The following is a 26889-nucleotide window of genomic DNA, read 5'->3' as shown; positions in this document are numbered from 1 at the left end:
TATTCAGTAAATATCTCTCGACAATACTAAATTAATATAATTAATGAATTATAATTAATTAACCCATAGTGTCATAAGATAATTGTTGTAATAACAGTTACATTATTTATTTTTAATCGAATAAATATGAGTTTTAAAAGAAGTTCCTATAAAGCAAATCCTTATCACAGTGGATTAAAATTTGAATTTTTGTTCTAAATTATGTCTTTTCTCGACTCTACCCTGCAAGAAATCCATGAAAGAGAAATATTTTCGAAGATATCAGAGGTCGCATTTGTAAATGATCGATCGGTAGCAGTTGTGACGTGAGCAGAGCTAAATTGGGCGTAAAAAGAAAGGTCAGAGAAGAAGCACAAGTAAATGGATACGCAAGACAAGGGTAGAGAGAGAGAGAGAGAGAGAGAGAGAGAGAGAGTGAGAAGGGGGGAGGGGTCTAATATTACGTGTATGCGTAATATGTAAGTGACGAACAAGGAATTCACATGACAGCGCACTTCTCCTTAAGGCTGATGGCGTTATTGCTCTGGACAGGTTGCAGGGAAACCGAGCGATTCTTCTCGAGAGTCAGCAGGTCTCGGAACAAAGCGTTAACGTTATGATTCGTCTTGGCGGATGTCTCGAGGAAGCCGCAGCCCCAGTTGGTCGCCTCGGCCTGGCCTTCGCTCTGCGTCACTTCGCGCCTCGATGGACTCTCGTCGCACTTGTTCCCCACCTAAAGATTAACAAGAGGCCAATTTTATTATAGGTTACTCATCCAATTGATAAATGGAATTTGCAATAGGGACATTGCCATTAAATGCCTTTGTACGAAAGCATCAGCCATATTCGTACTTAATGCGTCAACGTTTTTGGAATTCCCTACGCGGCTTTATCAATTAATGATTTATTATTAATCCTCATTGCATATTGATTGATAATTATTTCTCTCGTTCGATTGATTCTTCGATTCGTAATTATTTATTATCTGAAGAATAATTGCAAGTTTACCTAAATTAACCAATTTACTCTGACTGTACGTGACAATTTATACTAATTCTATATATACATTCAATATATAATTATAAAAATATTACAAAATGATACGATAATATACTTTTGTATACATATGAATTAATGTAAATTAACAAATTTCACCAAATAATTAACTAATCTTCTAAACAGTTGTTCAATGCTTTAGTTAAACGCCTTTAATTAAACGGTCTTAGCTTATTTTTTAATTTATTAAGTTTAACGGATATATCACTTTGAATATAAAAAGTTACGCTTACCTTGAATGAACTAATTTTTAATTTTATAAAGATATGTAATATAGTGTAATTGTTACTATACTGCCACTGATAATTATTTATTCTATTTTGAAATTTCATATTACAAATTAATATTAAAATATAAATTAAAATTTCATACGCTTAATTGTACATTTAACGAAGTATATCGTTTAACGTTGCGAAATGTTAATCATACAAATTAAAACCGCAATGCAGTGTACACCAATATTTGCGATTTTAATATATAGAAAGACAAATTGAATTTAATATTCGAATTATAAGATTATCGTATTATTTTCAATCGCTCTCATAGAATAATAAAAAAAGAAAAAAGAAAAAAGAAAAAAGAAAAAAATACATCACACCGCCTCCTTCCAAAAATATTCGCATATAAATTATTGCATGAGATTTCCTTTCGATCACTCATATTATTTGTAGATAAAAAAACAAAGTATAATCGGATCAATTGTACAAGTACAATCGACACATCGAGTTATTCGTACGTAAGAGATGAGTGCACTCGGAATTCAACGCGTAGTATAAATTTTCAATGCTACTCTATATAGATATTTCAGTCACATTTGTATCACTCGAGTGAATGATTGAGGTCCACGGGCAGATGCATTGCCGGCTTACCTCATCACTAAAGAGCGCAATGCTTTAATGACGTTGACATTTTTATCTTTTCGCAGTAAAATCATTAATATGCGTCAGCATATGTTGTCTGTGGATATATTTATTTGAAAAAACTTTGAAGAATTTATCACTTTTATAATCTATTTTCTCTCTCTCTCTCTCTCTCTCTCTCTCTTTCAAATACTGAAAATGAACGACAGATTAAAAATCACCGATAAAAAACAGTTTTATCGATTTACACTATAAAAAAGAAAAATTTAAAAAAATAGAGCTTATGTAGGTCCTTTTCAATATATAAATCTAAAAGTCATTATAAGGTTATTTACATGTTTTTAAATCACATTCACTACTATTCGACAAGGCATGGAAGATAGATTGTAATAATTATTTATATAAATTTCAGTAAAACATTAATGATCAAATTAATATAGAAATGTAAGGATATTCATTTTAGGGTAATTCAATGAAATAACGTTCAAATTGAAATTCTAATTCGAATGAATAATTAAGTCTGCATAATTAGGTAAGGAGTTGCATTATAACATAATAAAGTTAATAATATCGAAATAATGTCGAAAATGCCACTATGAAACAATATAGACACATGAGTCAATCGATTTTACGAATCACTTACTTCAAGCAGGTCAAATAAAATTTAAAATTTTTGAAAGTAAAAGATATAATGTTAGACGACATAAAGCTTTGGATGGAAATTATAAAATATTTAGAATGTCATTTGTTGACAAGGAAATAATATGTTATAATTGAATATGTTTCCATTTTGTTATAAATAATTATTTAGAGATGAGCGATAGAATAATGTTTCATAATTTTTCATAATTTTCCATAATAGAATAAGAGAGAAAGAAGTATTCCATTGGCACTCCGATTAAAGATAAATTCCGAATTATTTAAAAAGTCATAAATTGCAAGAATTTTAATGTATATTAATACGAAATTTATAAGAAATTATAATTAAATTATTTCAATTCAGTTACGTTTTTTCATTAAAATATTATAAAGACAGTTAGTTATCCGAGAACTTTAGGGATTGAATATTGGGATTTTCATTTTTATATACATTAAAATATAACTAATTGAATTATAAAGAATTCAATTGAAAGCTCGAAATCTAAATATAGAAATAAATATATAAATTAATAAATATATATACTCGGATAAATATATACTCCGAATTGATCCGAATAATACGTTCCATTAAATGTCATTTCTATTAGCTGATATTAATATAATAAATATGTTTAATATTAATTTTACAAATAATTTCCATAGCTTAAAGATGTATTCAATCGTGAAATCTTAGTTGAAATTTATTGTTTCAAGATAAAATTTCTTGCCTAAAAGTCCACTGTTCAAATTCATTATTTATTAACTTTTTATTAATAATATAATTAAATATATTTTAATCTGCCATTATGCTTTCATAAAATTAATAATTAGTTACAGAATTTGTATGAGATGAATTTTTATTTTAATTTAATCATTAATTTCGCTTAACAGGTATTTTGTTGAGTCATTTGATTTTGAAATGTATCCAATGTACCATAAAAACAAAATATATTAAAAATAACATTTATAACGAAATACTAACGCTCTTTATTAAGTAGTATTACTTTTATAAATATTTTAAACTACTTTATATCGTAGTGTCAATTGATATTTTTGTTATTGTTTATATGAATTACGCTTCTAAACTCTTAAAAAATATATACCGAAGAAAAATGATGTAAAGGACATTAAATTTAATGTTTTTTTCTTTATCTTTTCTTTTTAAATTTCTTTAAACCTTAATGTTTATCTATTGACCTCACATATCTTCGGAGAAAGCTTATTGTAGATGAGAAAAAAAATTCCTGCTTTTTTCTTATCTCGGCACATAGTTATATCATCAGATCGATAGACATCAAACTATCTTTTCTTTGACGGATCTTTTACAAAGAATAATAGCCCAAGGTCTTTAGAGATTTACTAACGTATAGTATAGAAGTATGGTGAAGTATCCGTTAAAAGGAATACATAAACTGAAAGAAATACTTGATAAATTTTGGATTGTTCAAGGGCCGTTGAACAATCGGCTAGACTGGACGGCTAAGTGTGCGAGAGCCTCTCAATTTATTTGGTGCTGTAATGGTTTCGAATTTACCGATAACTCATCGGTTATTATACTCGAATATACAAGTTCAACGTGTCTTTATAAATATTTTGATATTATGTATATGTATGTAAAATAAAAAGTATTTCACTGATTAATTTTTTTCATATGCCGATATGTATAAAACTATATAATCCGTTGTTGTTTTTTAATGATACAATATTCCTGTGATAATATCACCTTGCTAATACTAATAATTGAATATTTTGTTTATTAAAAGAAAAAAAAAACAAATAATTATTTATGGAATACTTTATGTGCCCTTGATAATCTTGGTAGATTTATAATAATAAAATAATTAAATAACAGAATTATATAATGAAGATTAAATTTAATTAAGCATCCTAGTAAAGTACAAAATAAAATGTTAAGAGGTTGTAAAAGCGTAGAAAATATAATTATTTTATTCGGTATACATTCACAAAATTTTAATTAATTTAATTCATATCGTAATGTCTTCCTGTACTTGTTACAACTCATATTAATCTTACTTTATAAAATATATATGTTCATCTATATATATATATATATATATATATATATATATAATCTCTAATCTTCAAAGCTATTAATATGTTACAGTAAAGATAAAGGAAAGTACATTGTGATAAAGGTATTTTTAAAAAATTTATGTAAACTTTGAAATTAAAATTGAAAAAAGGTTTTAAAGTTTTAGCGAATGTAGGCCACATCTTAAAGTGAAATCTGTCGGTTTTTTTATGAATAACGAACGCTTCGGGGGATTAAACACTCCTGTCCCTATAAAAAGATGTCTAATGCACCAAATATTTTCATGAATTATAAAAACAATTGCTATTATTATTATTATTATTATTATTATTATTATTATTATTATTGTTATTCGTTTTAATATTAATTTAAATAATAAAAAGAAATAATACAACGTAATATAAGCAGGACGTGAGAAACTTAAAAAAATCATTCAGTTAAACGTTTTAATTACAAGAGATAAAAAAAACATTAAGTATAAAAAGAACTTAGTTTCTTTGAAAATTTTTATTGAAAATTAAATATTAGGAAAAAGCCTAAATTTATGAGGATTAAAAATTGCGGTAATGTAAAATTTTGTAAAATTTTTATACTCATTGCCACATTTTAATAAATCTTCATAAATTTAGGCTCTCCTCTAAGAATTAATATTTCTCTTATATAACTTGCTTTAACCTGAATAAAATCTGCCATGAAAAATAAACTTACTATAAAGGACGAATCGTCAGTCTCAATTATCTCATTATCCTTGCTGTATCTCGTTGAAGCATTATAATCGCTTAGATATAAATTAACTTATTTATATAATTTAAATCAACATCATATTATTTTCTCTATTTTTTAAAGCCTATATAATATTTTATTATAGTCTAGTGAAAATTTTCTATTATGCTGTAAATAAATGTCGAGCTCTTTTAATTAAAAATCTATAATAAGCTACGTACAGTCATACTAATTGTCAAACGGTAATAATCATCTACTTTAGAATATATACACAATTTAAAAATAATACCAACCTTATTTAATTATCATTACTAAAAATGCTGTATTATGTATCTGATATTATACATTTGATAAGAAAACCCATATGTATTACAATAATTTTTTAAATCTTTTCTACTGTTATAAGATTAGTAGACGCATGAAATTAATCAATCGTAGCGTAGAATGATATTGTCGAATTTATTTATTATTATTTTCTTTTTCTTTGTTATTATTATTAGTTCTAATACTTATTTATTATACAATATTTATTCATTATAGTATAAGGAACATATGTTTGAAAAATCATTAAAATTAGTTAAAATTACGTATAAATTTCAAAGGCGCATCATTTAATATTATATGATTGTCTTCTTATGCGCTTTCATAAAAAATTTATTTTCTTGCATTTCTCGTATATTTGAAAAGTTATTTACACTATCCGGATAGAAATCAATATTAATATATTGTCCGAATAATCGATAATTACTATATAATGATAGACATGTGATAGTACATAGTTAATACTTAATGCAAAAAAAAAAAAAAAAAAAAAAAAAAAAAAAAAAAAAAAAAAAAAAAAATAAAGAAATTAATTAAACTGTCTTTGATTGTTTCAATACAATATTATAGAGAGGAAGTATTTGTAGGAAATCACAGATATTCATTCAAACCAATAGCATTGTGTGTATATATATATATATATTTCATGTAATGGACAACGCAGATATCATAATCAATATATTATAAATGCAGAATAAGTGTTTGATTAAAAGACACTAAATAATAATATCACATAATAATATCCACGCAATTGAGTGTCAGCAGTACATGAGCTCGTAATCCTTACCAGCATGATCGGTATTTGCGAGATGTCCTGGCCTTTGAGTTCTCGTATAACAGTCCAAATCGGCCGCAACTCTTCGAAGCTCTGGCGTGAAGAAACGGAGTAGACCAAGATGAAGGCGTGGCCCTTGCTGATTGAGAGTCGCTGCATCGCGGGAAACTGATGGGACCCCGTTGTGTCCGTAATTTGAAGGGTGCATATGTTTTTGTTGCAGCTTATCACCTGCAAAATGATAGTCGTAACGTGCTCCAGTAGCTACTACTCTTAACCTCGGATTATCTCCTAACTTATCTCCCATATCGATTGCCACGATTACTTATGATTATTCTTCGTTCTGTGAGTTCCATAGAAATTTCTTTGACCAAATGAACGATAATAATAATAATAATAATAATAATAATAATAAAAATAGTAATTGAGCCACATTTACTAATAATACACCTTGACAAATGCTTCACATTGAACGTTTATTAGGCAACTAACTTGAGCGATATTTCTTATAAAAATTTCATAGGGTTTTAATGCCATTATATGAACATACTCCCATATAAAAGAAATTTTTTTAATAAAAGATGAAGAAGAGTTTATGATTTCTCACACTACTTTTAGAGTTCTTATTTTCAATTCCTGGTGGAATTGGTTAATCTTATTGGTTAATCATACAATTATTTCAATGGATTAAAATCGAATAATATAAACATTCGACTGTTTACTGATTTGATTTATTAAAATTTTTATAAACAATACTAACAAACAATAATAAACATAAATATCTCACAATTCGAACAAAATTATGAATATCTTATGCTGGAGCATATTACATGTATATATCGATAAATATTAATAAATTATTCAATAATATTAAAAATTAAATTCATTAGTATTTACATTATCACTAAATTTATGAAGATGCAAATTAAATTTTTAATTAAAATAAACAACACTTTCTAAATTAATGTTTAAAGTAAATGATAAGTTAGGAAGTTAAAAAATTTGATGAAGAAAATAATTCTACAATGCCATTTGAAATTTAATTGATACAAATTCCTCTACGTGTGAACTATTTTACCCAATTGTAATACGCATAAATGCATAGAAAAGTCTAGAAACACACGAATCCTTCCGCACACACAGCAACGGGTCCCATCAGTTCTCCATTAATTCTCGTCGAATATCTTCGCTGTTCTATAAAATATCGATGAGCTCAAAAAATTGTCAAGTGATTATACTTGCGCGTATGCGGAAACTGATAGTTCAATTAGGAATGAAAGAATTTTTCGAGAATTTAAATAACTCTTCTTTTACTATTATTAAACGAAATTAATTACATAATATTGTAAAACTTGCCAAAGCCTGCATAATTTTAATCAAACATTAAATCTTATTAAACGAATAATTCTATTATTATTAATTGAAAACAAGTTTATTTACTATTATTCATAGACATGTTATTAGACTGCTTATTTAACTAATTAGATATTGAATATCTCAAAGTACTTTATGACATTCTATTATTTACAAATGCTACCCTATTAAAATTTCAACAAAATACATAAATTTTTTTTTCGTTCGATATTAAGTTGTATATTAATATTATCAAAACGTCATTATTTCAATTATCGATATATTAAAATCGATATATCCTTTTTATATAATACTATTGATAACAATTTACAATTACAATGTAAGCACATTATGGCTTAAAGATATTTTCGTATTACTGTAAAAAAAATTTGAAAACATAATATTTTCAAATTGCCAAGCTTTTTCTGTCCTACTAATTTTTTTTTTACCAACTGAATTATAAACTTTGAGACTGTGTATTATATCAACTACAAATACACTAAAATATTATGAATATTGACTTTTTTCACATTTCCTAATTATAGAGCTTATATTAATTTACAGTAATATTTAATTTTTTAATTTTTTAGAAAATTAAAATTCTACAGATTGTCTATATTTAAAATAGCTTACTCAATTGCATGTTAAAATTTTTTATTTATAATCTTGAACAATTTCTTAAATAATAATACAAATATCGCGAATGCTTTCATTAAAAATTAAAAACTTATATTGGCATACTAATTGACTAGATTTAATTTATGAAATTTTAAAAAATGTTATAATCAATTATATCTATATTATTATAAAATTTATTCAAGACAAAGTAATTAATAATATAGAAAAATCGACTAATATTGACAAATTTTGAACTATAAATGAACATTGTAACAGTACGCATCAACAGTTTTAATAGAGTAGGAAAAAAATTAATAACGATAATGAAATAACATGGCCGTTGTTCAATGCCAGAGCGAAAAAAATTCTTCCTACAACTATTAACGCAAATGTCACAATTCATTCAATATTTAACATTTGCCCGTATAATATCATCGATACAGACAATAATCTAAAAAAATTTTATAATCTATTCTACTCAACATGCTCTACTAAAATAATTTAATTAAATTCTACAAACGTATAAATATATTGTTAAATTTATAATGTTTTTAATCGATTTCTACTATAATACCGAGAATTAGTTTTATTATCATGAAATTTGATTATAATCATAATAATAAATATCATATCGATATTTTATTATTTAATATCTGAAAATTCTATTATTGATCATACTAATAAATAAATATACATATGCGTTTGTGCGTGTATGTGTTGGTGTATTTCTGTATTCATGAATATATATATATATATATATATACATAATTTAATTAAAAAAATATGTTTTAAAATAGTCAAAAGCATAAAATGATATATTGTATGTAAAGAAAATGTTCAAGTCTTATGAAAAGATTTTTATTCTACTTAATAATTATATTAATAAGTATTCTAATAATATAAAATGTATAGAAATAATATATATATATATATATATATATATATATATATATATATATATACTTTTGTAAATTATATATTATATTTTAAAATTCAACTAAAAATTTGGAAAATGTTATGCGACCCATTTCTTGAAAATTATTTATTTTTTATAAGCTTTCAGTAAAGCAGTAATTTCAAATTCAGAAAATAGTTGATAAACAAAAATTTCTTCTTACAAAAAACCTGTTCATTTACTCATATTTATCTATCTCGTACTTTCAATTAATTTGTAAAAATCATCCTACACTCTTTGCAATCATTTACATTGTTCGACTCTTCTTCAATACATTTATTAAAAAAAAAACACTTATTCGTTTTACAATTATATAATTAGAATATTTTTAAATTGAATAATAATAATTACGTAATATTCATTACCTCGTCTTATCTCATCTTATCTTGTAAATTAAATTAAATTTTATTTAAAATAGTATGTAAATCTATATTTAAAATTTTTAAATCTGAATATTCAAGAAATTTTTAAAAACGTATCATTTCCATAAAAATTTATGTGCACCTTTAATTTTCAACAAATTTTGTTTAAGGATTGTACCTGTACTACTTCCACAAAGCTTCCGTCTTTAAATCCATGAAATAAAAACTTTTACTCCTTAGTTACGAATTCAATTATACATTGAAATTTTGAATCATTCAATTAAAAATCATCTATATGATACAAAAGGCTGATGGTACGCACAAACTAGATTGTACATTTTCATAATGTGAATCTGAAGATATGTAAATATATTCGATGCAGCAAAAATATTAATATTATTTAAGTTCTAAATCAATTTTTAAAATATAGCATTTTATTGAGTATTAAGTAAGTAATTGTAGCCAGAGTTATTATAATATATAATGGAAATTAATTGGGATCTTGAATATCTATAATAAAATATACTGATGATGATGAATTTTATAATTAATTATAATTGTATATAATTTATTATAAAAGGCCCAAAAATCAAGAATATATTAACAAAGTAACGGTGATTGTTACGTGATTATTTAAAGCCGAAATACAAATTTAAATGATTAGAAAGATTAATTTAAAAAAAAATTATGTTTACTCATACATTCTTGTGTTTTTGTTTATCATTACAACATTTAATTAATAACTTACAAAATTATAAATTCTTTTTACGAATTATTTTCATCCAAATATAATTTATATTGAACCATAAGATTGATAAATACACGTGCACATATTCACCTGTACATCTCTCTACGACTTAATAGATACATCAATGCATTCAAATATGAACGCGAATATTTTTCAATAATAAAACAAATATATGAAAATACTATATATAAATTAATGATTTATATATATATGGAATCAAATTTATATAAATTTTACATGCTATCAATTTATTAATAAATAAAATTCAATGGATAAATATATTTAATACAGGTATAAATGAATATTAATACAAAAAGTCAATGAAACTATAACATAAGCTATTTAATTTTAAATGATTAAATAACTCATTATCATCGTTCCAAATAAAAACTGGCAGAAAATAATTTATAAGTGTAAAGAACTTATTTGCCAATTCAGCTTCAAAATATTAATAGAGTTAATGTACTTTTATATTAACACATTTATAATGCAAGAAGAAATCATTTAAAAAAAAAAGATGTCTTAGTTATCGTATAAGAAAATATTATGCAATAAAATAAGAAATACACGTTAAGTATGAATTATCTTAAAGCATAAATTGTATTTCACTACTCTAAAATTATTATTAGTAAGAGACAGTAGTAATTCATATATCGAAAGCAACTGGATCTATCAATAACATTATTGATAAAGTAATGTTTCAAATTTATTATGAAAATTAAACGAATGTCATATTTCAGAAAAATAAAATACAATTCAAATAATATACTTGTTTAAGAAACTACAATTTAGTAATATAAAATAATGTATAAAGGATTCACGTATTTCCGTATCATTAAAGCAATACAAATTTATATTTGCCAGCAATTTAACAGACTACTTGATAAATAAGAAGTAGGGATAGAATTATAATTATATTTATTCTCGTGTCAATTCATGAAATATAAAATAATAAGGCGTATTTTCATGCTTCTGTTGCGTCTTATCAATTTTTATATTACACGGTCGTTTAAGATATGTGTATTGATGAATTTATGTGCGTAAGTTCAATTCGTTGGAAAAGATGAGAAACGAGTAATATTTTTTAATTTATCGAAGCGTTAGAATTTATTTAAAGTTGTAAAATTTATCTAATGGTACCGAAGCACTACAAAGTTCTTATTCATTAGTAATTAAATTCTTAATAATTTTCTTGAAAATTCTAAAATATTACAGACAATACGTGTAAATGCTTGTTTTAATCATGAAGCTTAAAACAAAAGTACAACTATATAATAAATTTTAAATTTTAAATAATAAATAAAAAGTAATTATTTTTTAATAAATTAAATTATAGCTTTTTTAAAAGGCGTTGATTTTATTTAAATATTAAATTTAATCATTAATTAATTTAATGATTGATTTCATTGATTTACGAACTAAAATACATTTATAAATAAAAATTTGTGTGAAAAAATTATTTGTTTTATATTTGATATTAAAATTTATTATACTTATCTCTCTCTCTCTCTCTCTCTCTCTCTCCCCCCCCCCTCTCTTTTTCTCTGTGTGATCAATATAATAATTTATTTATGAAATTATTATACAATTGAATAAATTTCAAATTATTACAAAATATTTATTATTACAAAATATTACAAATTATTACAAAAATGGTTGAATAATAATGCAATGAATTAGTTGCAAATTTGTATAATTAATTGCATACATAAAATATTGAGATAAAAATATAAAGTATTTATTTATACGTATAAATACTAGTAATTTATATAAAAATTTAACTTATAAATTATATATTAACTAAATGTAATTTGTTTAATTTATACTAAATACTATTGTCTATGTAAGCATTTAAATTGACAACCTTGACCTTTTTATATTTAAAAATATTCCACACTTTGCTTAAAATACCGTTATAAAAAATACTATTGTAGAACTATTATGTAGTGTGCCTATCAGATCTACAACCGTTATTTTAATACTATAAATTTTAATAATTTAATTATCCGAATTTTAAGTTTGTAAAATAATTAATAGTGTGTGAACCGCTGTGAATCGTTTAAATTGATAAATTATACTTTTTTTTGTTTTACTCACATAAGATTTTTAAATTCTAATAATAAAATTCATGTAATTTAATGTAAAATATATTTAATAAATGACGACAAATATTCAACTAATAATTTACCAACAAAAAAACAAAGGAACCATAGGTATTTTCATTCAAAATAAATAATAAAATTGTACTAAATGAAAATCATGAATAATTTTTAATATTTGTCTAGTTTGTACGCAATATATGGTAATACTATAATCCAGGTAGGTACAATGCATTGCTCTATAATTATTTTGAATTACTTCATCTTTTATTAGATTATACATATGACAAAATAATCACAGAAACTTGTGTAACGCACTTATAGAACTCACAGATCACGATAAGTAATAACCATAATAAATAAATGCTATTTTTAAAGTATTTATTCTATTAATCCTTAACACTTATCAAATCGCTTTCATTACGACCCTAGATTTTACGAATGAATATGTCGTTCAGAGTTAGTATTAAAACTTTATTGAGACATTAAATTGAATATATATTCTCAATATAGCTTATATTGTTTTTTTTTTTTTTTTTTTTTTTTTTTTTTTTTTTTTTTTATTTAATTAACAAACGATCAAATATTATGAGGGTATTTTATTTTTTATTCTTTTCCTACCACGTACATTTATTTTTCGATAATTAATTTTAAAGTAAATTAAAGAAAAAGAAAATTAACTTTCTTAAATATATTATTATTCTTACAACAAAATGTAAATTACCAATTCTACATAAAAATGGTATAAAAAAAAAAAGAACAAACAAACAAATGAAATATCCCTACACACAAATTAGAAATAATCTACACAAGTTATTTAACACAGTTAAATTATAATTTTTAATGTATCCGTTACAGTTGGTATAAAGTTATTAGAAGTTTAAATATTTACAAAAGAACAGTAATTACCCATTAGACAATAACAATTGAAAATAAACTAAAGATTAAAATATCATTTCTCTTTCTTTCAATTAATATAAATAAAATTGTATCAATTTTGAAAAGTTTTATTACAAAGAATTTATAACGAGCGCATAAATATCATAAAACAGTGTACTTTATCATATTACATTATAATAAATATATTTTTATATGAGCTATACAATTATCGTGTAATTATTATTCGCACTTATATAGGCATGTATTGTCAAATATAAATAATTACATTTGATCGTCTTCTTTCAAACAGAGATAAATTAAAAATTTATAAAAACTTAAAAACTACAAAGCTCGTACATTAAAAAAAAAAAAAAAACAGAAAAAGAATATAACTTATAAATGTACTTATTCAGTGGAAGAAATTTAGTAAAAAAAACTAGGAAAAGAAGAAAAAATTAACTAATAAAATTTTATTCTATGTTACAAATTCATTTTTTCGTATTTCCGAATTCCACTGTTTGTTGGATACTCTTTTTGCTATGAAGAAGATTTTTTATACTGTAAAAAAAAAAAAAAAAAAAAAAAAAAAAAAAAAAATAAAGTTAAATCTGACATTTGTTGAGTATTATTAAATTACTGATAATTGCAAATCGAGAGCAACGTAAGAACCTATTAAAACAACAATTTTTTATTGATCTGACAATACAGTTGAGAATATAATTAACGTATAATGTTTAGATGCATATGTCCTGTGGATAGGACAAAGCGACTACAAATCAACATGCAGTGGCAGATGCACGTGTCTACGTGCTCAAGTAATAATGTGCCGTGCAAGAAGAATTAAACAAAGACAGGCCAAACATTACCTGTCTGTACGTGTCTTCAATCGTGGGCACGTAAGATTCTCGAAAGGTTCCTCTCACGAAGCGCAGGACCAGTGAACTCTTACCGACTCCACCGGCCCCAAACACCACCACCCTATAGTCATTACTTTGTTCCGGCATCCTGACATCTGCCGTCGCGATAATTTAATCGGCCCCTTGCGAGGCCCTCACGGATTCAGCGACGAAACTTCTCCGCACACCTTCGCTCGTTCTCACCTCACCTCACCTCACCCTCCTCCTCCTCCTCCTCTATCTCCTCCTCTATCTCCTCCTTGGTAACTCGCTCACCGACGTGCACACAGGCAGACAAATTTCACAGCTCTTTTCAACCTTCGGGAACTATTGCGCTCCTCGACTTTCGACTCTCGACACTCGCCTCTATCTCTCTCCCTTTTAAACTTTACCTTCGAAAGATCACGCCTCTCTAAACATATACTCGCATCACTTGACTTCTCTCAGTAGCGCTCGCTCCCTTACCCCTCCTCCTCCTCCTACTCCTCCTTTTCCTTTTCCTTTTCCTTCTCCTTTTCCTTATCCTTTTCCTTTCTTTACCTATGTGCTTCTGTCCGTGTGTGTATGCGCGCGCGTGTTTGTATCGGTTTTTCCCGCTCCACCTCCCTTACACTCGCCAAGATTTACGCCAAGTCCACGACAATTTATGCGACACTCGGCTCCCCCGCGCACCTATTACCAATACAGCATTCGTTTATCCTTTCAGCTCGACATCTTCTATAATCGAACGGCTCCACGTGGCCCCCCGTCACGCTTACCGACGCTCTGCGCTTTCGCTCAATTTCCTCTTTCCTCTCCTTCGCCCCTCACGGACGCCTGATTCTCCTTCGTTTCGCTATTGGGCATTTAATTTCCTCGGCGCCAGTCTATCGACACTCCTCCGACCGTTGAGTTTCGGAGGTGAATTAATGCAGGGAGGTACGAACGAACGTGAGAGACACGATAAAACAAACGTACGCGCGGAAATGCTCGCGCGCCTCGACGTTGACGGTCGATCGATCGAATACTCCCTCGGTTGTTGCGTATGCGTGTGCATGTGCGTGCTGGCGCGCGCGCTCGAGAGCTCGGGAGCTTATGCGTCAGCTAATCTCACCGGCACTTAAAGTCCTTCGACGCTTCGCTATTCGTCCTCGCGGAACTCATCGACCAGTTATCTCTACTCATCCTCCTCCCCCACACTGGCTCTCGATCCACGTTGCTCGAGTAACGCGATAAAGTAGGAAATGCGCTCGGCGCGCGGAATTTCAAAACGGTCGCGCGATCTTTAAACCCCCCCCCCCCCCGGCTCGGCAAGATCCTTTGACCACTAACTCGTGTGCGCTCTGGTCTTCGCTCGCTTGCACTCTCGTGCGTTCGAACGGCAACTGTCAATGGGAAATGTGATTCGACCGATCGAGGAGTGGATCAACGATCCAGCAACGTCTGACGTTTCTCGACCTCCAACCACTCACCCTCTTCGTTACAGTGTAAACTAACGTTACTGTCTATCGTCTCGCGACGCTTCCTATCTCGTGCGTAAGAAATAACTGATGCTGCGCCGCCGCGAAACCACGATTTCACCCCCTCTCTCGCATTCTCTCTCACTTCCACTTCAACTCCCACTCCTTCGCACCCTTCCTTCCTCGTTTACCCTCTCCCATTCGACCCTTCACTCGCTCTCTTTCTCTCACGCGCTCACACGCACGCACGCACACACACACACTCTCTCACTCTCTCTCTCTCTCTCTCTCTCTCTCTCTCTATCTCACTCACTCTCTCTCTCTCCCTCTTTCTCGCACACGCTCTCTGTCTGTCCCCTCACACACACACACACACACGCGCGCGCACGCACACATACTCTTTTTCATACGGAAGTCGAAGTTCAATGGGAGTGGGAAACGGCATGATTGGCCATTTATGTTTATATATAAGCCGTGAATCCGCGACGGCGTGAACTCGACGTGCGGTTATGATTTTTTTTTTTTTTTTTCAGCCGCGATAGGCACACGATAGCCAAGCTGAAAATAAGGATAACAAGATAAAAGAATAGCGGTATTATCGTAGAGGGGGAGTGTAGTCCGAGATGGATATAAAAAATCCGAAAGAAAAAAACAAACGGACGAATAGACCCAGGGGCGTGAATACTCGTGTAAAGCAAAAGAAAGAGACGGAATAGAAAAATGGAGTGAAATGTGTATGGGGAAGAAGGTGTGATATGAATCAACAGGATGTTAATATCCTGCTTATTCCCGAGCAATAATATGACTTCGTAATATGCGTACGCATCTGCTCGTTCGTGCGTACGCGTATCGCACCAGCAGATGAAACGATGAATGAAATGTGCGTGGGCATAGATGTGCGCCCGTGTGTGCGCGTGTGTGCGTGTATGTATGCAAAATTGCCAGTCAGTGGATAAGCAAAGTCTAAGCTCATTTCCAGCGTTATCGAGCTTTATCGCAACTGCATAATCTATCGAATAATTCAGTTTCGCATGGAATCTGTATTTACAAACAAAATAATTCGGAATATTTTACAAAATTTATGCCACAAGTGTAACATACTTTTCAACGGCAATAAACAAAAATGGCATAAATAATAAAAAGCACGCACACGAGCAGATCTACAGTTATATTTATCCGGTTGAATTCATTATATTATTTTTGCTTATGCGTTGATACTAGCAAACAGACGCAGCATCGCACCTACGCAAGCATAAAGATGAGTGGCGCTGGGCAAAGGTGATAATGAAAGAAAAAAGAAAAGGAAAAGGCCAAACACCAAGAAAGGGGTGAAACACACACTATTTCCTGGGCGCGAATTGACGTGTGATGCGTGCGCAGCAATAAAACATCTCCGGATTCGTGAATTCGGTTCCGTTGGTCCGCCTTTACGTGGGTGAGTCCGCGCACAGCTAAAATCAATAGAGTTTTGGTGGATGATAGATGCACGAATGGAGCCAAAGTAAAAAAGACATGTTTTTACGTGGCGCCAGTACTGCAAGAAGTGTCATATGTAATCGCGAATAACCGCCGGGTGGTCGAACGTTTTTGTAAAAATGTGTAAAATCTCTTAGAGTTAAATGGAATTTGTGCATAAATAGAAATGTGGTGGTGGCGTGGTAAATTGCGCGTTCGAAACATAACAAACAAATGTTTTTTTTTTCTTTTTTTTTTTTTTTTTGTTGTTTTTAAATAGATTTTTAAATGGATAATTGAAAGCAAAGGGATGCGGTTAACCTGTTAATAAATGGTATACGAATGGATAGGAGCGGTACTTCGCTCGGTTTCGTTTCTGTTATTTTTTGCTTCACGAGGAAAGAGGAAATGCAGGAAAGAGAAATAATAATACGTTCAGCGCGCTTGAAGTTTCATTCAGCCTCAATTAGCTAGTATTATTAGTCTTGTGCGCGTGCAGCACTTAAAATAAATAATAGCACAACAATTATATGTGGATACTATACTTTTATCATAAAATACGTTCTTAAGTTCTAATATATTTACATTGCAAAATATATAAATGCATATATATACCTTTGACTACTTTATAAAATGAAATTTTTTATTTGTCAACAATATTTATTTATATAAATAAAACACTATTTTTTGTTTTGTTTTGTTTTGTTTTAATAATTATCACTAAAACTTCATTAATTTTAAAGTAATAAATACTTTATATGTTGGCATACGTATATTATTAATTTTCAAAAATTGTCTAAATGTTTTAAAATTTTCACTTATATATCTTGGTTTTATCCTTAATTTTATACTTAATTTTATATTTAAAAATTACTATTAATATAAAAGGCTTCGTCATTATTGAAAAAATAATACCAATCTTTAATAATACCACATAAATACCATATAAACTTGAAAAATTGACTTGAAATTTTGTAAATTTTATTAAAGTTATAAGTTTATTAAATTTGAATAATGATTCTGCATTTCTTACGATATAGGATAAAAATTGTTTTAAATGATTGATATTTTTTTATATTTTTTAATAAAGTTTCGCGTTATTTTAATTGATACTTTGCATGATCTTTCAATAAGAGAAAAGGTTAAAGTGCTTCGTGAATTAAATTTGAATGTTAAATTTTTGTATTAAAATTGAAATAGTTAGTGGTGTGAATAATTTTTACAAAGCATACTTACAAGAAGCGAATTTCTATAAATGTCGAGAAGTTCGAGATGAAATATATAATGTATAATTTAAAGATATTAGAGCTCGTCCGTTGCAAATTAATATTTTATTATTATACATTCGTTTAAAGATCGGTAATTTATTTTCTTCGACATATTGATATTCAAAAGGTGTAAAAACTACATAGATTAAACTAACTCGTAATTCATTAAATATTAATAAAAGTATAACTGGTAATTAAAGTATTCCCTCCGGATAACAAACCCTTTCACACCGAATGAAATATAAATGAATACGCTAATAATGTAAGTTGCCTGTAATGATTCATTTGCATGTTTTATGATTATAAATAATTTGTTTGGTATTGTTAAACATCGATTTAAAATATTGTTAAAATACAATTTCAATTCGATTCTTCTTAAAAAAAATTATAATTTATTATCATATTTGTTATAACCTACGTAACCAAAAAAAAAAAAAAAAAAAAAAAAAAAAAAAAAAAAAAAAAAAACACACACACACAATAAGGTAATACAAAAAATTTGAATCATCTTGTTTAATCATAATTTTGAAGAACCTCGTTATTATTCAAAATAATATTAACTTGATTTAATAATAACGATTAAAATATTAAATACCGATATGTAGAAGAATCATATACCTCAACAACCTCTGAATATCAAGATTATACTCAGTTTATATTATTAAACTCACTAGTGGCTAAAAAATAGGCTACTACAAAATGACAAAACATAAAAGCCTAAATCCTAACTAACGTGACCAGCAATGACAAAGAAAAATAAAACATCCCAGTTATAAAAAGGCCGAATTATGAACAACATGCAAGATAACTACGAATAATAACTAGATAACCGAAACATCTGTTATCGAGCCTCGGTCGGGCATAAGCAACAATCACTGGGTACATGTTACAGCAGACAATTTGTAACGAAATAACATACTCATGCAATAATACACTTACACTCCCTTTCTTTCACTGGCGTCTATACTTTTAAAATAAACGAATAATAACGTACTGGCCGTTTTAATTAACGGCTTCGTATATCTTTCCCCTCGTTATACTCAATACAAAGTTGTTTAAAGTGACGTAAGCGAGCGACGTACAGCACACTTGCAGATACTCGTCGAGCATTCAAAATAATTTTCATCGCCACTGTGCCGTTTTATTACACATGTCCTTTAACTACGTTAAAACATGTGAATATGATTGCATGTTCGTGGCTTAGGACATGATTTTCAAAATACTTTCGTAAAAGAGAAAAATCTATTCCTCGTGAATTTGTATAATTTGCATTGTATCATGTAATAGTTAACGCATGTAAATAAAATTAATATTAACTAATAAATGAATTGCCTAAATAGAGACTCGGAAATTATTTTCATCTATTATTGAATCTAAGCTTTAAAATCTAATGATATGCGAATATTATTTTACTAATCTCAATTAATAATAATATTAAAAAAGGCTAACTACACATTTATTAGAGATTTTTATCACATTTAGATATATTTCAGAAACAAAATTGTATTATATAAAATTAAACATTTCATATATTATATTTAATATATTAATTGTGAAATTTAATTTTAAATGCAATAAAAACATTAAATAAGCTCTTGTAAATTTAGGAAAAATACATTTTATTTTTTTATTCAGTTTAAATATATGAAAACAATTATTATAAAAGTCTTTATTTCACTATGTTGTTCTTATATCAAATGATATTTAATCTTAAAAAATCTTCACTTTAAATTAATACATCGTGCTTCATTTATTTTATTTCTACAGTAAGAATAAATTGAAATAAATATTATTCATGTCAAATTTGATGAATTTCGATCAAGAAACTTACAGAATTGCGGTTACTTTGGTCATTTCTTTGGTTAAATTTTGAATAAAAATGTTTAGCTTCATATGTACAGATAAAAGAGCGATATTAGCTCATTTAGTTCATTGTTTATTTTTTAAATAAAATACTAAATGATAATTAATCTAAAGTAAAAAATCGTATTGACGATGGTAATGAATAATAAATGCACTGGACGTAAAAAATTCATGAGCCAAATATAAAATGAAATATAAAGTAAATTAATAACACTATCGATTCAATTGAAACTTTAATACAAAAGAATTACGCTTATAAATTAAAAAAAATAATAATTACTTAATTAAAAAATTATTATAATATAGAAAAGTAATACAATGAAAAAGTAATGGATATAAATAAAAGTAATAGAATGCAAAAATATAAAGCAAAATAAATACTGTGGATAGTTTTCTAAATATTAAACATTACTTTCGTTAAATAAAAGAATCCCAATGTAATATTTCTTATCTTATACTTATAAATACAAAACTGTCTAGATGAATGTGATATCTTAAAAATATACAATTAAAGTAATTTACAATATTGTACATTGATTCATTCACTGATTAGTATTGTACTGGTTTTTAATTACATTATCGCTGCCTTCATTTTCAATCGAATCATACATCCATTTACGATTATTCCTAAAGATAAAAATAAAAATGAATTAGAAAATTAATGAATTATATTCACAATATTTAAATAATAATCAATTCGGTTACACTAACAGAATAATAGATATATGCCATACGTACTTATATTTATCATTATTTTGTATACAATTGTATTATATTATTATGTGAATTTAAAATTTTACTTAAATTAAATATACAAAACATTAGACTGCATAATTAAAGTTTTACCTGCATTCGTGACCGCACTTTGTGGAAGAGCATTTTGGACAAGGAAAGTGACATCCCATGCAAGATTTTTGCAAACAATCGCAAAGATCTTCTCTCGAAGGAATATAAATACCTTTTTCATCATATAAAACGGTCTTTCTATTTCCATGATGTAAGCGACGATTCAATTTCCGTTTTTCTCTTTCACTTTGTTCTGGATCAAAATTGTGTAAAAATTTTTTTGTAACAGTATCGACTCCTTTCTGTCTAGCCCCTCGTGTTCTCTGTAATAGCAATTAAGTAGTAAGAAAATCATTTAAAATTATATTACATATTTATAAAAATATTCATGAAAATAATCATAGAAATATAAATCATTAATGGTTTGTAAGAAACTATTATTTAAATTTAATAATTACACCCTTTACTGAGCGTAATTATAATTTTGATGTAATAAAATCTTACTTTAGACGGTCCATTTGTTCCACTTATGGAATTATCCATTGTAAAGATTAATTATCATTTAAAACAGTTTTTGTCAAATTGTTAATAATCAATTATATTTGTATTTTTGTTGTTGTTGTTGTTGTTGTTGTTGTTGTTGTTGTTGTTGTTGTTGTTGTTGTTGTTGTTGTTGTTGTTGTTGTTGTTGTTGTTGTTGTTGTTGTTGTTGTTGTTGTTGTTGTTGTTGTTGTTGTTGTTGTTGTTGTTGTTGTTGTTGTTGTTGTTGTTGTTGTTGTTGTTGTTGTTGTTGTTGTTGTTGTTGTTGTTGTTGTTGTTGTTGTTGTTGTTGTTGTTGCTTTGTTTTGCTATCTGTTCTCGCTTAAAACGATAACCTCTAATTGAAATTTAATAAATTTAATCATACATTAAATAACAATAACTTCGTTTATTTCAATCGAGCCCAATAATAATTAATGTTCAACTAATCCAATAATCATTACGTTGCCAGTTTCTCACTTATCATTATTTTATTCGTTCGTTAAAAGTCTTCTTCAAATTTTCAATGAACTTGTGTACTTTGCGTTTGAAAATCTGCATGAAAATATATTTAAAGTACGCCAGTCGCACGAATCCATTTACGTTTATCTACTGCCATCTGACCGTCCACTTACCCACCCCACACACTTATCACTTTAATAAACATAACCTCGTTATTAGAGTGTCTCTATTATTATTGTATGATTATTCGGAAGCGTGGTAATTTCATCGATGATAAATAATTATTAAATAGTTAATTGATTGCCATTAATCGTTTAAACATTGTACGAGTAAATTTGATTTCATGTAAATGACAATTCATCGTCATAGCTCTTACTTCTAATTCATAATAATTCTAGAATTATAAGAATGGGTAAAAATAAAGGTTTTAATTTGAAAGGAAGAAACAAGTCGGTTATTTCAATTGATAATTCTGCGACAAAAAAAGTACTGTACTTCTTTGAATATTTTATAATTCGTCTAGCGCTATATTTATGTATTCCTAATATTTCTATTTAGATAATAGTTGACATCGCCCACCAGCAAGATAAGTTTGACGAATGTAATGCGTTAGTTTTACCAAATGAAAAAAGAAAAACCAAACATCAAAATAAACAAGTAACCGTACAACGTTTACTTTCAAATAAAAAAAGGAAACAATTAGAGAAAATTATTGATAAGAAGAAGAAGAAAAGTGACGTATGTTATTGAAATGTTATTATTTTTCAAAGCGTCTGTATTTTAACAAATTTATGCGTGTTTAATATTTAGAGGGCAACATTGTTAGATGAATTATCAAAAATTAATATTCCTGAAGATGAATTGAAACAGTACGTGTCTATAACAACTGTTCAAACTAAAGGATTAAAGAGACATTTACAAGACGTTGAATTTGAAACGGTTTTAAATTCTGTTAATTCCAATGAAGCCGATGATCCTGCGGAATATATTGTTAATTCGCTAAAGAGATCTAAGAGACAAAGAAATGCTTTATTACACAAATTTAACTATCAAAATAATATTGAAGATCCAAATACTCTTGGAGTTGACGTATGTAATTAATTCAAATTTAATTAAGTTTAGATGTACGAATATCGATTTTTATGATTCAATAAATTAAATACGTAGGAACAAAGTGATACTGACAATGAACCTAACGAACTTGATGAAATAGAGCACGTTGAACCAGAAAATGACGAGGAAAAAGATAATATTCAGAACAACGATGCGGAAGAAAAAAATTCCATACGCGAAGAGAAAGGATGCGAAGAAAAGAATAATGATGAAATTCCTTCAAAGACTGAAACACAAGAATCTGAGGTTTCAGAAACGAAAAACGTACCTGCGCAACCGGTAAAAGTAGATGAAAAGAAGCCATCAGTTTTTATAAGTTTAAATAGAAAACCAGAAATTCAAGAAGCTAGATTGAAGCTACCAATTTTGGCGGAAGAACAAGCAGTTGTCGAAGCAATTAATGAAAATCCTGTAGTCATTATAACGGGAGAAACAGGAAGTGGTAAATATAACTTTAATATATCGACCGATTTTTCATTTTATATATTTTACGTGAAGATAAAATTGAATGAAATGAAAATTTAGTTGAAGTTTTATATTGTGTTTACAATCAATTTAAATATTGCTTAATATCATATTGATTTTAATTTATGAAATTCGGTATATCAATACGTTAATATAATTAATTATTTAAAAATAAAATATCACAAAGTAACTGAATGCAATACAATTCTTATATATTCAATTAATAAGAATTATTTTGAATTTGTAGGCTAATATTTTATTTTATATAGTATATAGTGCATTAAAAATGCAATGTTTTCAATGGTAATTGTAACTTTTAAGGAAAAACGACACAAGTGCCTCAATTTCTTTATGAAGCAGGATACGCCCAAGGTAGAATGATAGGTATAACAGAGCCAAGAAGAGTAGCCGCCATATCTATGAGTCAAAGAGTTGCCGAAGAGATGAATCTCACGAATAAAGAAGTTTCTTATCTTATACGATTTGAGGGGAATGTTAATCCCGAAACAAAAATAAAATTCATGACAGATGGTATTTTATTAAAAGAAATTCAAAATGTATGTTAATACACGTTTAATGATATAATTAAGCCCTTTCAATGTCTGATTAATAAATTGGTTTTTATTAAAATTAAAATTAAAATCATCTTAAATATGAGAAGAAAACTGTAAAATGAAAAATAAGCATTCCTTTTTAAAACTTATGCATAAATATCTCTTCAATACAAGACAATTTTTAATCATTATATTTTATGCACAATTTTTGAGGATCATAAAATTTTATTGATTGTTTTTTTCTTTTCTCCCTTTTTCATGTATCATACTTATGATAAGTTTGATTAATTTAATATGATTGATTGGATAAATGCATTCGAGTTTAGCTCTTTAAACTTCTTTTGATTTAATCTTTCGATGATGCTTTACTAATATTATATGCAAAGATTAAAAAATATATTTTCACCTTATTTTTCAGGACTTTCTGTTAAAAAAATATTCCGTAGTAATTTTAGACGAAGCTCACGAACGTAATGTTTATACAGATATATTAATTGGTTTATTGACTCGTATTGTTTCGCTTAGAACAAAAAGAAAAGATCCTCTTAAATTAATTATTATGTCAGCTACTTTACGAGTAGACGATTTCATCGATAATCCTAGGTTATTTAAAGTTAAACCTCCAATTATAAATATTGAATCTAGACAATTTCCTGTTACAATACATTTTAATAAAATAACCAAAATTGATTATTTAAAGGAGGCCTTAATAAAAACCATAAAAATTCACACTCAACTGCCAGAAGGTGGTATTTTAATTTTTTTAACAGGTAAAAATTAATTTATATATTTTGAAACTATGAGAATTCCTCCTTCTAATTTATTTGATTGTTCAAACCATAAACAAACAAAAAAACAAAAAAAAAAAACAAAGGCCAGCGTGAAATTAAAACATTGGTTAACAAGCTACGCAAAACATTTCCATTTAAAAAGAATAAACGAAGTAGTGCCCCTGCAGCAAAGGAAAAAGAGTTAGAAGAAACTGAGAAAGACGAGAATGAAAGCGAACAAAATTCGGACGATGAATTTTTCTCAAAGGGCTCGAAAAATAAACGAAAAACAAAAATATCCGAACCAATAAAATTACCTGAAATTGATCTTGATGCGTAAGACATCCTTTAATTTATAAATTACATATGCATGTGTGTGCGTGTGATAAATGAAAAAAGAAAAAAAAACTTTAGATTTAAAAATTAAAATGATTAAACTTTCAGTTATTCCGCCTTTCCACCAGATGATAGTTTTAATGACTTAATTGACCTCGATAACTCAAGTTCGGATGTCGAGAACGAGCTCGACGAGGACCAAGAGCTTATTAACATAAATAGTGGTTCATCGCGCTTCCCACCTCTGTGGGTTCTACCACTTTATTCTTTATTACCTAGTCGCGAGCAAGCTAAAGTAAGTATTAAAATTTATATATTATTTGTTATTTAAAATAAATTTACCAATAGATTTTTTAAATCGCTATTCATTTACAAGATAATTATATTTTTATTTCTGATTATTATTTTAAATACTTTGACTTTCGTAGATTATTAAATGCCATTAGATTGTATTAAAAAAAAAAAAAAAAAAAAAAAAAAAAAAAAAAAACATAAAGAAGAAGAACATTTTCAATTTGTGATATTAAATACATGCGAGACTTGTGTGTTAAAATTTTTTTTAAATAATTAACGTTTAGCACGCTGTAAATGCATATAAACACTCTACTCGTTATATAACCAGCGTGAATATGTATTTAAACAAATGTAAATGGATCTTTTAATGGAGTTTATCGGGAGCGAGTTTTTATTACTTAATTATATCTTGTAAGATATATGTGCATTTTCATAATCAATAGAATTTGGAAGTAATTGTTGACGATAATCCTCGAATCTCCTGATTAAGATCCTCCGCGATTAGCGCGACGATCACCATGAAATACCTTAACATATTCCAATTATTACATTTATCCATCGATACGACATATTTGGCATCCAGTTTTCTAGCTGCGGTAACTTTGCGTTCAAACATGCTTACATTGTAAAGTGAATGGAATTCAAATTTAAAGAAGGAAAATTCTATCAAATGATATCAAATTATTTTCTTATGAATAATTTAATGATTTTTATTGCGTAGGTGTTTGAGCCGCCACCCGAAGGTTGTCGTTTATGTGTTATAGCGACAAATGTAGCAGAAACATCGTTGACTATTCCGAATATAAGATACGTGGTAGATACCGGTAAATGTAAGACTAAAATGTACGATAAAGTTACGGGTGTAACTACTTTTCGGATTACTTATACCAGTAAAGCTGCTGCAAATCAGAGAGCTGGTAGAGCTGGTAGAATGGGCCCCGGTCATTGTTACAGGTCTGTAATTTATTCGTATCTATTTAATAATTATTCTAATTTTATAATAAAATGATTTAAAAATTGCCATACTATATGTACCCATAATAATAATAATAATAATAATAATAATAATAATAATAATAATATAAATTGTAATGTGTTTATGGGTTGATTTAAGGCTTTATTCGTCGGCAGTTTTCAATGATCAATTCGAAAAATTCAATGAGCCAGAAATTTGTCACAGACCGATCGATGATTTAGTTTTACAAATGAAAATAATGAATATCGATAAGGTGGTTAATTTCCCGTTCCC

General features: G+C 27.7%; 3 protein-coding genes across 3 annotated transcripts in view; 1 reads left to right on the top strand and 2 right to left on the bottom strand.

The window, feature by feature from the left end:
* Positions 1-412: 412 nt before the first annotated feature.
* LOC105364948 (GTP-binding protein Di-Ras2) lies at positions 413-14514 on the bottom strand. The gene is made up of 3 exons (XM_011502986.1): positions 14287-14514; positions 6419-6637; positions 413-712 (listed from the first exon to the last, which is right to left on the bottom strand). Exons 1-3 carry the CDS (start codon positions 14422-14424, stop codon positions 479-481), a joined length of 591 nt encoding a protein of 196 aa, XP_011501288.1. The 5' UTR covers positions 14425-14514; the 3' UTR covers positions 413-478.
* Positions 14515-20822: 6308 nt separating this feature from the next.
* On the bottom strand, positions 20823-21735 carry LOC105364946 (ARL14 effector protein). The gene is made up of 3 exons (XM_011502984.1): positions 21632-21735; positions 21188-21450; positions 20823-20968 (listed from the first exon to the last, which is right to left on the bottom strand). The coding sequence occupies exons 1-3, from the start codon at positions 21668-21670 to the stop codon at positions 20884-20886; spliced, it is 387 nt and encodes a 128-aa protein (XP_011501286.1). The 5' UTR covers positions 21671-21735; the 3' UTR covers positions 20823-20883.
* Positions 21736-22360: 625 nt separating this feature from the next.
* kz (putative ATP-dependent RNA helicase kurz) overlaps positions 22361-26889 on the top strand; it is a 6656-nt gene continuing 2127 nt past the window's right edge. Inside the window, exons 1-10 of the mRNA XM_011502985.1 lie at positions 22361-22594; positions 22667-22846; positions 22919-23197; positions 23276-23663; positions 24008-24243; positions 24659-25010; positions 25115-25346; positions 25455-25641; positions 26362-26594; positions 26755-26889. The exon at positions 26755-26889 is cut by the window's right edge and continues 95 nt beyond it. Of these exons, the coding sequence (XP_011501287.1) occupies positions 22517-22594; positions 22667-22846; positions 22919-23197; positions 23276-23663; positions 24008-24243; positions 24659-25010; positions 25115-25346; positions 25455-25641; positions 26362-26594; positions 26755-26889 (2300 nt within the window). The 5' untranslated portion in view covers positions 22361-22516. The remainder of the gene's footprint in view (positions 22595-22666; positions 22847-22918; positions 23198-23275; positions 23664-24007; positions 24244-24658; positions 25011-25114; positions 25347-25454; positions 25642-26361; positions 26595-26754) is intronic.

The sequence above is a fragment of the Ceratosolen solmsi genome, unplaced genomic scaffold (genome assembly GCF_000503995.2).
Source record: "Ceratosolen solmsi marchali unplaced genomic scaffold, CerSol_1.0 scaffold61, whole genome shotgun sequence".
NCBI lineage: Eukaryota > Metazoa > Arthropoda > Insecta > Hymenoptera > Agaonidae > Ceratosolen > Ceratosolen solmsi.
Note: the sequence above shows the minus strand (reverse complement) of the source record. Positions and strands in the feature narration are given on the sequence as shown.

What these genes read in the sequence shown, in the direction of transcription:
- LOC105364948 (XM_011502986.1), bottom strand. Translation starts at nt 14,424, where the DNA reads ATGCCGGAACAAAGTAATGACTATAGGGTGGTGGTGTTTGGGGCCGGT. An exon ending in TTGAAGACACGTACAGACAG is followed by an intron (nt 6,638 to 14,286) that starts GTAATGTTTGGC and finishes ATCATTTTGCAG; the next exon opens with GTGATAAGCTGCAACAAAAA. An exon ending in CGCAAATACCGATCATGCTG is followed by an intron (nt 713 to 6,418) that starts GTAAGGATTACG and finishes GTTAATCTTTAG; the next exon opens with GTGGGGAACAAGTGCGACGA.
- LOC105364946 (XM_011502984.1), bottom strand. Translation starts at nt 21,670, where the DNA reads ATGGATAATTCCATAAGTGGAACAAATGGACCGTCTAAA. An exon ending in GAACAAATGGACCGTCTAAA is followed by an intron (nt 21,451 to 21,631) that starts GTAAGATTTTAT and finishes TTGCTATTACAG; the next exon opens with AGAACACGAGGGGCTAGACA. An exon ending in AAGTGCGGTCACGAATGCAG is followed by an intron (nt 20,969 to 21,187) that starts GTAAAACTTTAA and finishes TTTTATCTTTAG; the next exon opens with GAATAATCGTAAATGGATGT.